At 33.9% G+C, this 14529-nt stretch overlaps 1 protein-coding gene across 1 annotated transcript; it reads left to right on the top strand.

Annotated features, from left to right (window-relative positions):
• The first annotated feature begins 249 nt into the window (after window positions 1-249).
• Window positions 250-2084, top strand: LOC125811229 (glycosyltransferase BC10-like). The gene is made up of 2 exons (XM_049490732.1): window positions 250-854; window positions 1422-2084. The coding sequence occupies exons 1-2, from the start codon at window positions 258-260 to the stop codon at window positions 2061-2063; spliced, it is 1239 nt and encodes a 412-aa protein (XP_049346689.1). The 5' UTR covers window positions 250-257; the 3' UTR covers window positions 2064-2084.
• Window positions 2085-14529: the final 12445 nt, after the last annotated feature.

Here is a 14529-nt window from a genome sequence, read left to right as displayed (position 1 = left end):
CTTAAAATGATTAGAGTGTCACATTTCCTCCAAATACTTGTACATTTTTCATGTAACAATCCTAGTCCCATTAATTGGTGATTGTTCATTCTATCTTAGATCTTACATAGATCTTTTTTTTGTTTTTGGTGATCTTATGGTGTAAGATATTAGAAGAGATATCTTAAAACAAGATTAGGAATCACACATTGTTATGATTATATTATTAATAATTCTTATATCATAGTACTAGATAGAAATTAAAGTAGTCTCAGAAAATGAAGCATGAAACACATCAAAATCAGATTATTTCAGCAAAACTTTTCAATTCTCAAAGGTATATCCATAGCCTTATTGTGTATTTTCTTTTCTTTGGTTCTGGTTTGGTTATAGGAATATCATTAACCTTCTATCTAAAAGATGTTCCAATCACATTAAAGAAAAAACTATTTACTATCCAACCATCTCCTCCATTAATAGTACCACCAAAATCGCGCCCTCCTCCATCTCCTCCATTGAATCAAGAACAAGGCGTGACGATGAATAATAATATCAAGAAGAAAATCCCGGGTGTTGGTAGAATAGGATTAACAGATTATATTAAGCCTCCTGAAGCAATGCATGATATGATGGATGATGAGTTAATATGGAGAGCTTCAATGGTTCCTAAGGCTAAGATATTCCCATTTAATCGTACCCCAAAGGTCGCGTTTATGTTTCTAGCAAGAGGTAGTTTACCATTAGCACCACTTTGGGAACGATTCTTTAAAGGACATGAAGGACGTTACTCCATTTATATTCATTCTCAACCATCTTTCAAAGGGGATGCACTTGAAGAGGGACCAATTTTTCATGCTCGAAGAGTCCCAAGTAAGGTATGTTACTAGTAGTAATTGCAATTATTCATATTTTATGTGTGATCCTGTATACTGTCTCTATTCATTTTTACTTGTCCATTATTGCAAAAATAGATTTCCACTTTTATTTATCACTTTTAACGTATCAAGAAAAGATAATTAAATTTTTTTCCCATACTTACCCATAGAATTAATTGCTTATTCCCAGTATTATTTTTCAAGACATAATACTAAACATCAATTAATAGGGATAGTGTGGTAAAATAGTCATGTCAATTATTGTTTTCCGAATAAGTTTGTCAAGTTCAAATGTAACAAGTAAATGTGAATCAGACAGTATGTGTGGAACACTATTGAGCTATAAGCATTGATCTCACTTTAGTCCTTTAGTGAACCAATATACTTTGTCTTTGGGCTTGAATTGGCCCAGTCTCACTTGGAAGGCCCGTTCATAATGGTCTTCCAAGTGAATTATTGTTCATTTTTTATTTTTATGATGCGACTATTATTTGAAATATGTAACATTTATGATCAATGGATGGAATATTTAATTTGATAATATCTTCTTTATTGAAAAATATGTAGAGAGTAGATTGGGGAGAATTCAGCATGGTTGATGCAGAACGGAGGTTACTAGCCAACGCGTTACTCGACATGTCAAATGAACGTTTTGTGCTTCTTTCAGAGGCTTGCATACCCTTATATAATTTCACAACTATCTACACCTACATCATGAACTCTACAAAAACCTTTGTAGAATCCTATGATGAATGGGGTCCCGTTGGACGGGGCCGCTATAATAGTCAAATGACACCATGGGTGACAATCGAGCAATGGAGAAAAGGGTCTCAATGGTTTGAGCTCGATAGAGAGATCGCGCTCGATATGATCACCGATCAAAAATACTTCAATTTATTCAAAGATTTTTGTAGGCCAGCTTGTTACTCTGATGAACATTATTTACCAACTTTTGTCACCATGAGATATTGGTGGAAAAATGGTAATAGAACGTTGACTTGGGTTGACTGGACAAAAGGTGGACCCCACCCTACAAAATTTGCTAGAACTGAAGTAACAAGGGAGTTGTTACACCAAATGAGAACTGGAATTCAATGTATGTATAATGGAGAGCCTACAAGTATGTGTTACCTTTTTGCAAGAAAGTTCTTACCTAGTGCATTGGATAGGCTTTTAAAGTTTGCTCCTAAGGTCATGATGTTCGGTTGATCAATATTTTATTGTATCGTATCGCTTTCATAGGGAAAGACTTGTGCCTATAACGAACGGTCAACTGATTGCAATGGGAATATTGACCTTTCGTTTGATTTGTTTCTTAGATAGGTAATTTAGACGACGCACCGTTTTTCCTAACATTGTTTTTATAAAATTTTGTTGGAGCTAGTTTGGATTAAAAAGAAATAAACCAAAAGAAAATCCAATATGTCATGTAATTCTTTAATTTTTTAACATTTTAGTTTGTTATTATTTCTTAGTTGTAGCCTAGTAGGCCCTTGTTTGGTCGGATAGATCCTACCTCATTTTCAATGGGACAATATTGAACAAAAGTTACTTATGTTCTTCTTTTGTTAGTACATTGATTTGTATGTTGTGGGTGGAGATAGATGAAATTATATACTGAGAGTTGTTAGATTAATTAAATTCTGCTTGGAGTTGTGTATTAATTATTTATTTTAATATCATGGTGAGTGAAAATGTTTTGCTTCTTTTTATTGTGATCAAAAGATTTTCTTTTACATACTTTGCTTTCGGATCTTATATGCTCTTTATTAATCATTTTTGCCCTTCGGCCTATCACGATCCAAATTATTGGATCGTAAAGGCACCTAGGGTTCTAGATTAATTAATTGATAGTGGGTTTATTGTGGAAAGCATTTTCATGGCCCCTTACATACAATTGAGTCATCAACTAATTTTGTTAGGGGTTCACAAGTTAATATACATATATATTTATTTAATTTTCTAATACAAATACAAGATCTACAGAAAAGCTACTAGATTAGTCTAAACCTATCAACCCCCACTTAGCTCCGCCTTTATTACCACTCCTTCTCATTTGTTACGATCCTGACCTGTCGTGAGTGACACTCACATTAATCCTTCGGTGGAAGTACCAATACCAACCCCAAGCTTAACCATTAGACCTTTTAAAAAGCAAAGTCATGTTATTAAATACTAAGAAAATTGTTTTAAACAATTATAGACCAAATTCTCATAAACTCGACCAGTCAACAAAACAATTGCGGAATGAACTCCCTAGAACCTAAAAGTCATAGTAGCAAAATATCTAACAAGTCTAGAATATGAGGATGCAACCCAATCAAAAAGCATACATCTAAAGTCTAATATGTCTATGTCGAAAAAGATAGACATCAAATAGGGAAATATTCATGGCATCCCGAAAGAGGTAGTTCACCCTTGAATTCAGATATTGCGCATCTCACTACTGAGGTCTCAAACCATCCACCTAAATATGTCGTGTACTAAACAAATTTAGAGAAAATGAAGTATCAATATACAACCAAACTAACTGGTAGGATTATCGGCTAGTTCCAATATATAAAACATGAAGAGGCAACCACAACTTAGTAAGCAGATAATACACAATTACTAACATAAGTACAATATAGCCTAGACTCCCAGTTCTTACCTAAATTGATATGCATAACCAACATGTATCATCACAACACAAAAAGTTAGTCTGGTTCTCTCATTCAACCCATACATACAAATTGTGTAACGATCGGTTTCTGTCATTATAGAAAAGCCAACGGAGAAAAATTTTGGACCGAAAAACTTTTTGGTAGTATCTTGAAATTTCCCAACCTAGTCCAGATTTGGACGAAATCGAAGTCAGCGAGGTCTAGGGAAATCTGGTAACAAATGGGAGATCAAATTATGAATTTGATCATATGAGTAGATAGCTAAGACGTTAAGGAATCCGTACGACTTTACGGAATCAAATTTGGGCGAGTAGAACTCCCGAAACTGATCTTAGCGTGAACTGGTATTTTCTGAGTGTCATGGGATGAAGGTGTGTTGTGAAATGGGGGTTCGGAACCTTTTAATTTAGCTCTTTGTTTTCGTGCAAGCCGCCAAGACGAGATTTTCCCGCCAGGTCGGGGCCGTTGTAGCGGGATTGGGGCTGCCATAGCGGGACAGACACGACTTAAGTCAGAAATAAACCCCAAAACGTCATTATTCTGCAAGTTTTGACTTTGAGAGCTAAGGAACAAACCCAGGTGTTTTCTTGACAGCTTTTCACCATTCTTGAGGCTAAAGGTAAGGTTTTCACTCCCCGAATCCATTTTTCGATCCGTAGAACTTTAATTTCTTAAGGAATTATTGATGGGAGAGGGTTTTGATCTAAGATTTATGGTGGAAGAAACCCTAAACTGAGTATGGGGATCAAGGGTTTGGCCTAGGGTTGATGATTTCGATTATAATCCGGGTAATTAGGATTCGTTTATTGATCCTTGCGTTATATTGATTGTTTGTAGACCAAGAACAAGCGGAAAGAATCCAGAAAGGGAAGAATCAAGTTTCTTAGGGGATTCAAGCTTTGTTCGAGGTAGGTGATGGTTGTGATTTCATGTTGTGTGATATATGTTTGTACTTGCTTCATTATAATGCATGTATGTATGCGAATGTTGCATTATTGATCACACTAATCGTAAATGAGAATGAACGAATAACTATATGCCATAAATCACCTCTTAATTGTATGATTGTGAAAATGTACATTGTGATTGTGATTGTAGTATGTTGAATGGAGCGGGTGTCACGTTCCGACACACTAATTGGGATCGGATGTCACATACCGACATAAATATTGGAACGGGTGTCACGATTCGACACACTAACTTGGAATGAGTGTCACGATCCAGTACACTAATTGTTTGGGTATGGGTTGCATGAGAGGACCAATGACTTGTTATGCATACACTTATTTTTTAGAGTGTGGAATTGTACATTGAACCTGAAACGATATTGATATTGTATATGTTTGATGTATGCATGTTTATGATGTTGTAATGGACTTGCTTATATTGCACTTAGTGGGATAGTCGTGTGATCCTACCAGTACACTGTGGTTGTGTACTGATATTGCACTTGCTCTTTCTTTGTTGAGCATAGGGCATCTTCAAGCGACTATTGACAGACCTCGGTTAGAAGATCAGTGATCGTCGTCGAATTCAAGGGTGAGCTAGTTCTTCCAGGCTGCCTTGAGTTCTCCTTTTGTTTAGTCCATTTCTTCGGACTTAGACTAGTTCTTTAGATAATTCTCTTGTTTAGTTTGGGTTGTACCCATTTTCTTAGACTTACGGTTCCTTGTTAGAGTTTCGGTACATTGACTTTCAGGTTCAAGGTGTTATTTCCGCATTGTTTTAGTATCAAATGCTAGGCTTTTGAAGTTTATGGGAACTTTAGTTTTCTGCATTTAAACCTGCTTCCGTATCTTTAAATGCGTAGTTTTATGGTTAGTTGGGTTATAGTAATGGTTCTCCCACCGGAGGGTTAGTGTGGGTGCCAATCACGATGGTCTGGGTTGTGACAAATTGTTAGTGTACTGGTGTGGTACCCATTTTCATAGTTAGTGTACTGGTGTGGTACTCATTCCCATTGTACTACTGTGGTACCCAGGGGCGGACCTAGAGGTTGCCAAGGGGGTTCACTAAAAATTACATTGTATATTTAAGGTATTTTTAAGAATCTTTATGTCTATATATTGATTTTGAACCTCCTAAATGTAAGATTAGAGGTTGGTTTAGTGGTTGAGGGGTTCAAAACTCACCTTGAGGTTCCAAGATCAAATCTTAGGCACTACTCTTTTTTTTCCAAACCCCCTTAATGAAAATCCTGTATCCGCCACTAGTGGTACCTATTCCAGATGTTAGTACCGGCATAAAAAATACACAACCATCAGCTACCTTGAATCAAGCCTTGAAAACTCTAAAGAACTTGAGTTTTCCTTTCATTAAGAATTCCACCATTAATTCTAGTTCAAACCTTTCACGTAGAGTAACACCCCAAATTTCAAGGCTTAAGAATCAAAATATAATTTAGGGAAGTAATTGACTTACCTTTACCAAAGAACTTGGTGGAAAATGGAAGGAAGATGCCCTAAATCGTCCTTCCTTTTTCCAAGAACAAAGTTATAGAAAATAAGAGGTTTTGGCACTTTTTCTGAACAAAAACCTGATTAAACCCACAATAGTGGCCCGACTAGCTATAGCATTGTCGCCATAGAAGCCCACCTACTATAGAGGGAATTAATTCATCCCTTTATAGCACATGAAACCCGCTATAGTGGCTTGCACGGAGACAAAGACTCGTAAATCCTCTCCAAAGCCCATATTTAGCAACACACCTTTGAACCTTAATGTTCTATGTTAATACTTTCACGCCAAGTTCGATTCCAATAGTTTTTCTCACCCAAATTTGATTCTGAAAAGTCTTATAGATTCTTTAATGTCTTAACTACTAGGAATCACAATCCAAGCTTAGAAATACCACACAATCCATTCCACAATCGTCCTAGACCTTACTTTGCTCAGATTCTGTCTAAGACTAGCCTAGCCTAGACTTTTCAAGTCACTACTCAAAAAGCTTTTTGACCCAATTCTTCCACCATTGATCTGCCTATAACAATTGGGAAGGGTCGTTACAATAGATACCAATTTAGTCATCACTCGTATTAAGTAATCAAATAAGAAAAATTAGGTGAAGTCAGAAAAAAGTGTAGTACATGAATCCTCAAAAAAGTGAGAGTACTTGTCTAACATGTCCCTCTCGATTTCTCAGGTAGCCTCTTCAACCGAACAATGCTTCTAATGAACATGTACTGATCTGTTTTGTTCTCAACCTATGGACATCTCGATCAAGAATAACAATTGTTCCTCCTCACACTGCAAGTTATTGTCTAATACTATTGAGTCTCACTTGATAATATAATCTCCATCCCTCCAATATAACACATGAAAAACTGAATGAACTCCAAACAAGTTGGGTGGCAAGTGCTAACCAGTAAGCCATTGGCTCCATGCTATCAAGAATCTGAAACATATCAATGTAACGAAGGATAAGCTTACCCTTCTTGCCAAAGATAATCACCCCTTTCATTGGTGACACCTTCAACAAAACTTGTTCACCAACCTAAAAGTTTATATCTCTTACTTTACGTCATGCATACTGTTTTTATCTACTTTGAGTTTCCAACAACTTGGCTTGGATATTTCTTACCTTCTCTTGAGCCTTCCTTACTAGATAAACACCCAAAGTCTTCACATCCCTACCTCAAACCACTCTATAGGCTATCTGCATCTCCTCCCATAGAGTGTCTCGAATGGTGTCATATCGATGTTGGAGTGATAGTTATTATTATAGGAGAACTCACACAATGTAAGAATTGATCTCAATGACCTCTAAAATCAATCACATATGCTCTCAACGTATCCTCAGATCCTGGATCGTTCCCTCCGACTAATCATCTATCTAAAGATGGAAGGTTGTGCTAAAAGTCAATTGAGTACCCAATGCTTTATGCAACTTACCCTAGAACTTAGAGGTAAGATGAGTGTCTATGTCTGATAGAAAAGGGCACCCTGTGCAGCCTCACTATCTCTTTAAAATAGATTTTTGTCAATTGTTGAGAGTTATAATCCACTTTAATTAGAATGAAATGAGTTGATTTAGTCAACATGTCCACAATAACCTACATGGAATTATACTTCCCCAAAGTTTAAGGAGTCCCACAACAATAACCTAGATGGAATCTCTTTGTTGGATTTTATATTGCGTACAATCTTCTACACATTAAATTTTACATATGTAGTTAAATGGTATCAGGCCCCAAAATTCGTAAGTCTTCTCTTCTTTAGAGTGACATTTTTGGTCCATTTGAGGTCCAATTTTTTTTTTTGTCTTTGTCCAATTTGGGGCATGTGATCCTCATCTTGAGAAAAATATAATGGCGGAGTTAGGTTTCTATTATGTCGATGGGCTCTAAGGGTTTCATTTTTTACTCAATTTTTTATTCAAACTTTGTGTTAGCGATATAAGAATCGTTAGTCTTGTATTAATGTGTAGATTCTATTTTTATTAGTGTAATAGGGATTTGAATCTCTCCAAAAAGGAAAAGCATCTAAGTGAAGGTTTGTGATTACGATTTGCTTTTAAAGTAGGATATGGCTTTGTTTTTTAGACTTAGCTTAATTAGATTTTGTTTATTATGAGGTTCATGATCGTTAGGGAGGATTTTAAGATGGTTTTAGGCTTGCATGATCAATATTTACAAACTAGCCATTTTTAGGACTTTAAAATTTTACTTTATCTTGAAGCCTTAGTTTTGGTTGTTTTTCGCCTTGGGACTAGATTATAGAAACCTTAGAATGCTTAAAAGTAAACTTAATGATATAAGTAGTTGATTTATTGATTAGTATTTTTATGTTCTTTTCTTTTGATAGTTATGTTATCTCTTGTGTTGAGATTTGAGGGCCTGAGGCCTTGGGTTTGAATCAGTAGGAGTTTCAGGTTAGTACGATTGTACTATGATGGTGTTTTACCCTATTTTATGTAAATTTTTTGTGTATTTATTTGTATCATTGTGATTGGCACACATTTATGTATATAGCGCTCATGTTTGACCATAGCAAGAGGTGGAGGCAAAAGAAAATATTGATTTTTTATTTTTAAACTAATTTGTTTTGGTTTAGTGGATTTGGACTCTAAGGGAGTATACTACTTGTTTATTGATGGAAAATTAGTTTTATGAAAGAATGTACCATTTTTCACGGATTTCAACTTTTGAAGAGATTTTTGCTCTTAACCCTGGTATGGGCTAGGTAGAGGATCCGACATTGCCCTTTTGGCCTATTCCATATTCTGTTATGAGTGCATTTCGGACAACCCAAGGGATCATTTTAGGGTTTACTTTATGTTATGATTCTAAGGAATCATTTGGATGGTCTGATGGATCATTCTAGTGTTACTTATATTGCATTTATAGTTGAGCGACAGTAGGTCTACGAAATTCACTTGGGGAGCCTACGGGGCGGTTAACGAGACAATTTTGGGAATTCTTTCTTAATGCAATTGTCACATATGCATTGCATCATTCCATATTATACAATAATTTTTTTACATGCATATATGATGTGTAATTTCTTTTATTATTATTATCTTCACCATCATTGTTGTGAGTATGCTTTTCTAGATAGTGTTCTCTCTATCATGCTTCTTATAGTATATAATATCTTCTTATATATCTTAGTCGACTTATAATGCCTACTGAGTATCCTGTATTTTGATATTCATACTATATATCTACATCTTTTTTCTAATGCACTGCCTAGTAAAAGTTATCCTCATTGATCTACTATCATTCGAGGTCGTTGTTGTTTGGATTGTGGTGAGCTCTTGGCATTTGGAGTCTTGCTGCTTTCCTTATGTATTTTATTTTCTATATTTTGTATATATATTTTTAGACATGCATGTTTTGTATAGTTGTATTTTCATACTTTAGATGCTCTTATACTGGTGACACAAAGTCCTAAGTTTGCTTCCTTTGTAAATTCATCTTTCGAGATCTTTTAGGCCCATATATATGCTAGGGGCCATTTCTCATTCTATTATTGCTTCTACTTTATTTTATTCTATTTTCATCTAACGTGTGCTATCTTGGTTTTGACTTGCCTACTTAGGGTTTATGGTAGGTGTCATCATGATTTGATTTCAGGTCATGGCAGTCCTTTTTTATTTCTAGGGGCTTAGTCTACAACTTTCTAGTACTTTATTATTATGTGCTTAAGGTATGTCATGGGACTTGTTTTAGTAGACATTACTTAAAAGTTTCATAGATAGGTAGCTAGTTATGCTTAAATTTGAACCTTTGTGTTCTTTGTTAGTGTTTTTCAGTACTATGACTTATATTTATAAAAAAAAATGTTTCTTTTACAAGACTTGTCCCTTCAAAGCTCTTAAACTATGTTTTCCATGATGTCTAGATGTATTCTCAAATTTAATGACATGTTATGAGTACACTTGGGCTAGCAATGACATCGAGTGTCAGTCTCGTATGTGACACTGTATAAACCCCTATACTTGCATATATCTAGTAATGAGAAAAAAAATTATTCTTCATTACATTGAAAACTAGATATAGGAGCATGTTCCAGCACAAGCGCAATATATATATTACTCTCTTTAACTCAATTTATGTGACATAGATAGAATTTCAAGAGTCAATCAAATTTTTCTTTGACAGTAATTATTTTAGAAATATTTAAATTATTAAATATAGTGATTTATAATATTTTTTACTTAATTACTAATATATAAATTATTAAAAATTTCTTTTTAATTCTTAAATAATAAACGTATCCTTAAATGCAATCTTAATTCTAAGAAGCACACATGTGAGTCGGTAAGTAGCAATCTTAATTCTACTATAGTATTACTCTATTATATAGAAGCGAATAGAAAGCTTAGAGTCAGTCAGTCAATTGAGCGATATTTCCTTCTCATCTATTTATATTTACTATTTTTTTATTTTAATTTGTTTATCTTATTTTCCTTTTAAGTATGTTCTATGCTTATATACTAAAAATAATATTATAAATGTAACTGCCCGCAACTTCTAAGCAAAGATTTGAACCATCCTTTGTATGTGTATAGCCCAAACCCGATGATTTCTAAGTTGTGCATATATGTTAAGGTCCTTAACCAAGTGTAGTAAGTGTATGGGTGTAGTTTAGGGTCGTAAGGTACCTCAAAAATCAAGTCAAGTTCAAAGCAAATTTATTGGCTAAGTGTTCACATGAGTTCATAAAATAGTCAACTTCAAATGACCATATCTCTCATATTATAGTGAATTAGGCGGACCATGACTTATAAAACTAAAGATTTATGTGTCTTCTTTCCGACACCACAAATTTTTTATCATTTTGAGTTGGGAACAAAAAGTTATAACTATTTTATCAGAGACACTTCAACTGATCCGAGATACGGAGTGAATACAAACTTCACTGTAATGACCTGATTTCGTCATTAGGGAAAAGCCAATGGGGAAAGAATTGGATCGGAAATTTTTTTTGTAGTAACTTGGGATTTCCTAGCCTAGTCCAGATTTGGACGAAATCTGAGTCAGTAAGGTCTAGGGAAATTTGGTAACAATTGGGAGATCTAATTATGAATTTGATCATATGAGTAGATAACTAAGACGTTAAGGAAACCGTACAACTTTACATAATTGAATTCGGGTGAGAACTCCCAAAACTTATCTTAGCCTGAACGGGTATTTTTTGAGTATCATGGGATGAAGGTGTGTTGTGAAATGGGGGTTTGGAATTCTTTAATTTGCTCACTGTTTTCGTGTAAGTCAATGTGGCGGGATAATTTCCTCTAGAGCGGGGTGAGGACCGTTGTGGCGGGACAATCGCGATTTACGTAAAAAATAAACCCCAAAATCATTTTATTCTACACTTTTCGACTTTGAGAGCTAAAGAACGACCCTGGTGTTTTCTTGACGGTTTTCCACCATTCTTGAGGCTAAAGGTAAGGTTTTTACTCCCCGAATCCATGTTTCGATCCGTAGAACGTAGTTTCTTGGGTAATTATCATTGGGGGAAGGTTTTGATCTGAAGTTAATGGTGGAAAAAAGCCCTAATTTGGATATTGGGATCTTGGGTTGGCCTAGGGTTGATAATGTTGATTATAATCCAGGTAATTAGGCCTCGTTTATTGATCTTTGCGTTAATTGTATGTTTTTAGACCACAAACGAGCGGGAAGAATTCGGAAAGGGAAGATTCAAGTGACTTAGGGGATTCAAGCTTGGATTCGAAGTAGGTGATGGTTGTGATTTCATGTTGGTGTGATATATGTTTGTAATTACTTCATTATAATGCATGTATGTATGCAAATGTCGCATTATTAATCACCATAATCATAAATGAGGATAATTGAATAATTGTATGCCATGAATCACCTCTTGTGGTATGATTGTGAGAATATATATTGTGATTGTGATTGTGGTTTGTTGAATGGAGCGGGTGTCACGATCCGACATGCTAACTAGGATCGGTTTCCACGTTTCGGCATAAATATTGGATCGGTTGCCATGTTCCGGAATAAACATGGATCGGTTGCCACGTTCCGGCCTGGGGCGGCTGGGAAGGCATGTAAAAAAGTCCTTGGCCTTAGGCCCCCAATTTTAGGGGGCCTCATTTTTTAGTTAATTAGGTAGGATTAAATTAAAAAAAAATTAGAACTAAGACAATAAATGCAAAGGCCCCATTTTTTAGTTAATTAGGAAAGATTAAATTTTAAAAAAAAAAAATTGTTAGAGCTAATAAGTCAATAGTGTAAACGGCTAAATGAAGTGATGGTCATAGATATGACCATGACTTTTTAACTTTCCCATAAAAAGTTGAAAAGTTGTGTACTTTTTTTTAACTTACAAGTTATCTTCTTTTTTTTACCTTATTTTGTTTTCTAATTTTATATTTATATATTCTATTCTCCTCCCTTCTATTTCTTCTCACTTTCTATTTTCTAATCTTACATCTCTCTCTTATAAAGCTAAGAAAAATTTACTTGTTCTATTGATAATTTATATTTTAAATTTGGAGAAAACTATATTGCAGCAGCCCGATTCATTTTCGGAAATAAAGTCTTCATAGCTTTTGAATTTGGTAATCTCATTCTAATTTCTAATATTATTTTTTTTTTGTGTCTTATGTTTATTATATTTTTTATTTGATATTGTAAATAGTGTTTAAAATATTTGTTAGATTTTAATATGTCAACTAGAAAATATGAATCCGGTCATTCAAAACTTAAAAGAAAAAGAAAAGTCGACAACTTAATAAAATCTCAAAAAGGTGCTCTTGATAAATTTTTGGAAAACAATGATAAAATTAAATCAAAAAAGGTAGGGGAATGCTCTTTAGAAGAACAAGTTACAAACTTAGTTGAAGTTGAGTTAGATAATGATATAAACCAAAAAGAAGAAGAAGGAGAGGAAATTAGTGAAAAGTCGGATGTAGATTCCCAAGAAAATCAAGAACTTATAAATGAATTAAATAATCATACTCCTAAAAATATCTATGATCCTAGTCAATGGAATATTGTTGATACAAAGTCAAGAGACTTATTAGTAGAAAAGGGACCAATTAGAATTACCAACACATGTTTTCCAAAGGATAAATTTTTAAGGCACTTTTCTACTACATATTATTTTCAAAAGTTGACAAATGGAGAAAGACATGAAAGAAGATGGTTAGTTTATTCCAAAGATTTGAATAAGGTATTTTGTTTTTGTTGTAAGTTATTTAATACGACCTTTAATGCAAAGAATAATAAGTTAGCTAATGAAGGTAGTAGAGATTGGAAAAATCTTACTACTAAGCTTAGAACCCATGAAACAACTAGCCAACATATTATTAATATGAGTTCATGGATTGATTTAGAATTTAGATTGCGTAATAATAAAACAATCGATAAAAACATTCAAGACCAAATTAATAGAGATAGAGAACATTGGAAAAATGTATTGTCAAGAATTATTTCCGTCATAAAAACTCTTGGAAGAAATAATTTGGCATTTAGGGGGAAAAATGAAAAAATCTATCAAGAAAATAACGGAAATTTCTTGAGTCTTATTGAAATGATTGCAGAATTTGATCCAATTATGCAAGAACATATTCGACGAATCAAACATGATGAAATTCATAATCATTATCTTGGACATAATATTCAAAATGAATTAATAAATTTGTTGGCAAGTGAAATTAAGAACAAGATTATTGAAAAAGTTATAAAAACAAAGTATTTCTCTATCATACTTGATTGCACGCCAGATACAAATCATCAAGACCAAATGTCTTTTATAATACGGAGTGTAGATATTTCGACAACTCCAATAAATGTAACCGAATATTTCTTAGAATTCTTAAAAGTGGATGATACAAGTGGAAAAGGTCTTTTTGAAGTTATTTTAGATGAAATAAAATGTATTGGACTTGATATTGATAATTTAAGAGGACAAGGATATGATAATGGGTCTAATATGAAGGGAAAACACCAAGGAGTGCAAAAAAGACTTCTTGATATAAATCCTAGATCATTTTATACACCATGTGGTTGTCATAATCTAAATTTGGTACTTTGTGATATGGTTAATTCTTGTACGAAAGCTATATCATTCTTTGGAGTGGTACAACGTATATATTCGCTATTTTCTTCGTCTACTAAGCGGTGGAAAATTTTAAAAGATAGTGTACCTAGTTTAACTCTTAAATCATTGTCACAAACACGGTGGGAAAGTCGTATTGAAAGTGTTAAAGCAATAAGATTTCAAACTCCACAAATAAGAGATGCTTTATTTAAATTAGAAGAAGTTAGTGATGATCCAAAAATTAAAAGTGAAGCTAATTGTTTAGCAATTTTTGAGCTTGAAAATTTTGAATTTTTATTGGGTATGACTATTTGGTATGATGTACTATTTGCTGTAAATTCAATTAGCAAAAGTTTACAATCAAAAGATATGCATATTGATGTCGCTATAGATCAATTAAGAGATTTAGTTTCTTTTTTTAAAACATATAGAGAAGAAGGATTTACAAGTGCTATGATTTCGGCTAAGGAAATTGCATTAGAGATGAATATTGAACCTGT

Source organism: Solanum verrucosum, unplaced genomic scaffold (genome assembly GCF_900185275.1).
Source record: "Solanum verrucosum unplaced genomic scaffold, falcon-dt-bn FXZP01000308.1, whole genome shotgun sequence".
In the NCBI taxonomy this organism is placed as follows: domain Eukaryota; kingdom Viridiplantae; phylum Streptophyta; class Magnoliopsida; order Solanales; family Solanaceae; genus Solanum; species Solanum verrucosum.
This window is presented reverse-complemented; position numbering and strand designations above follow the sequence as displayed.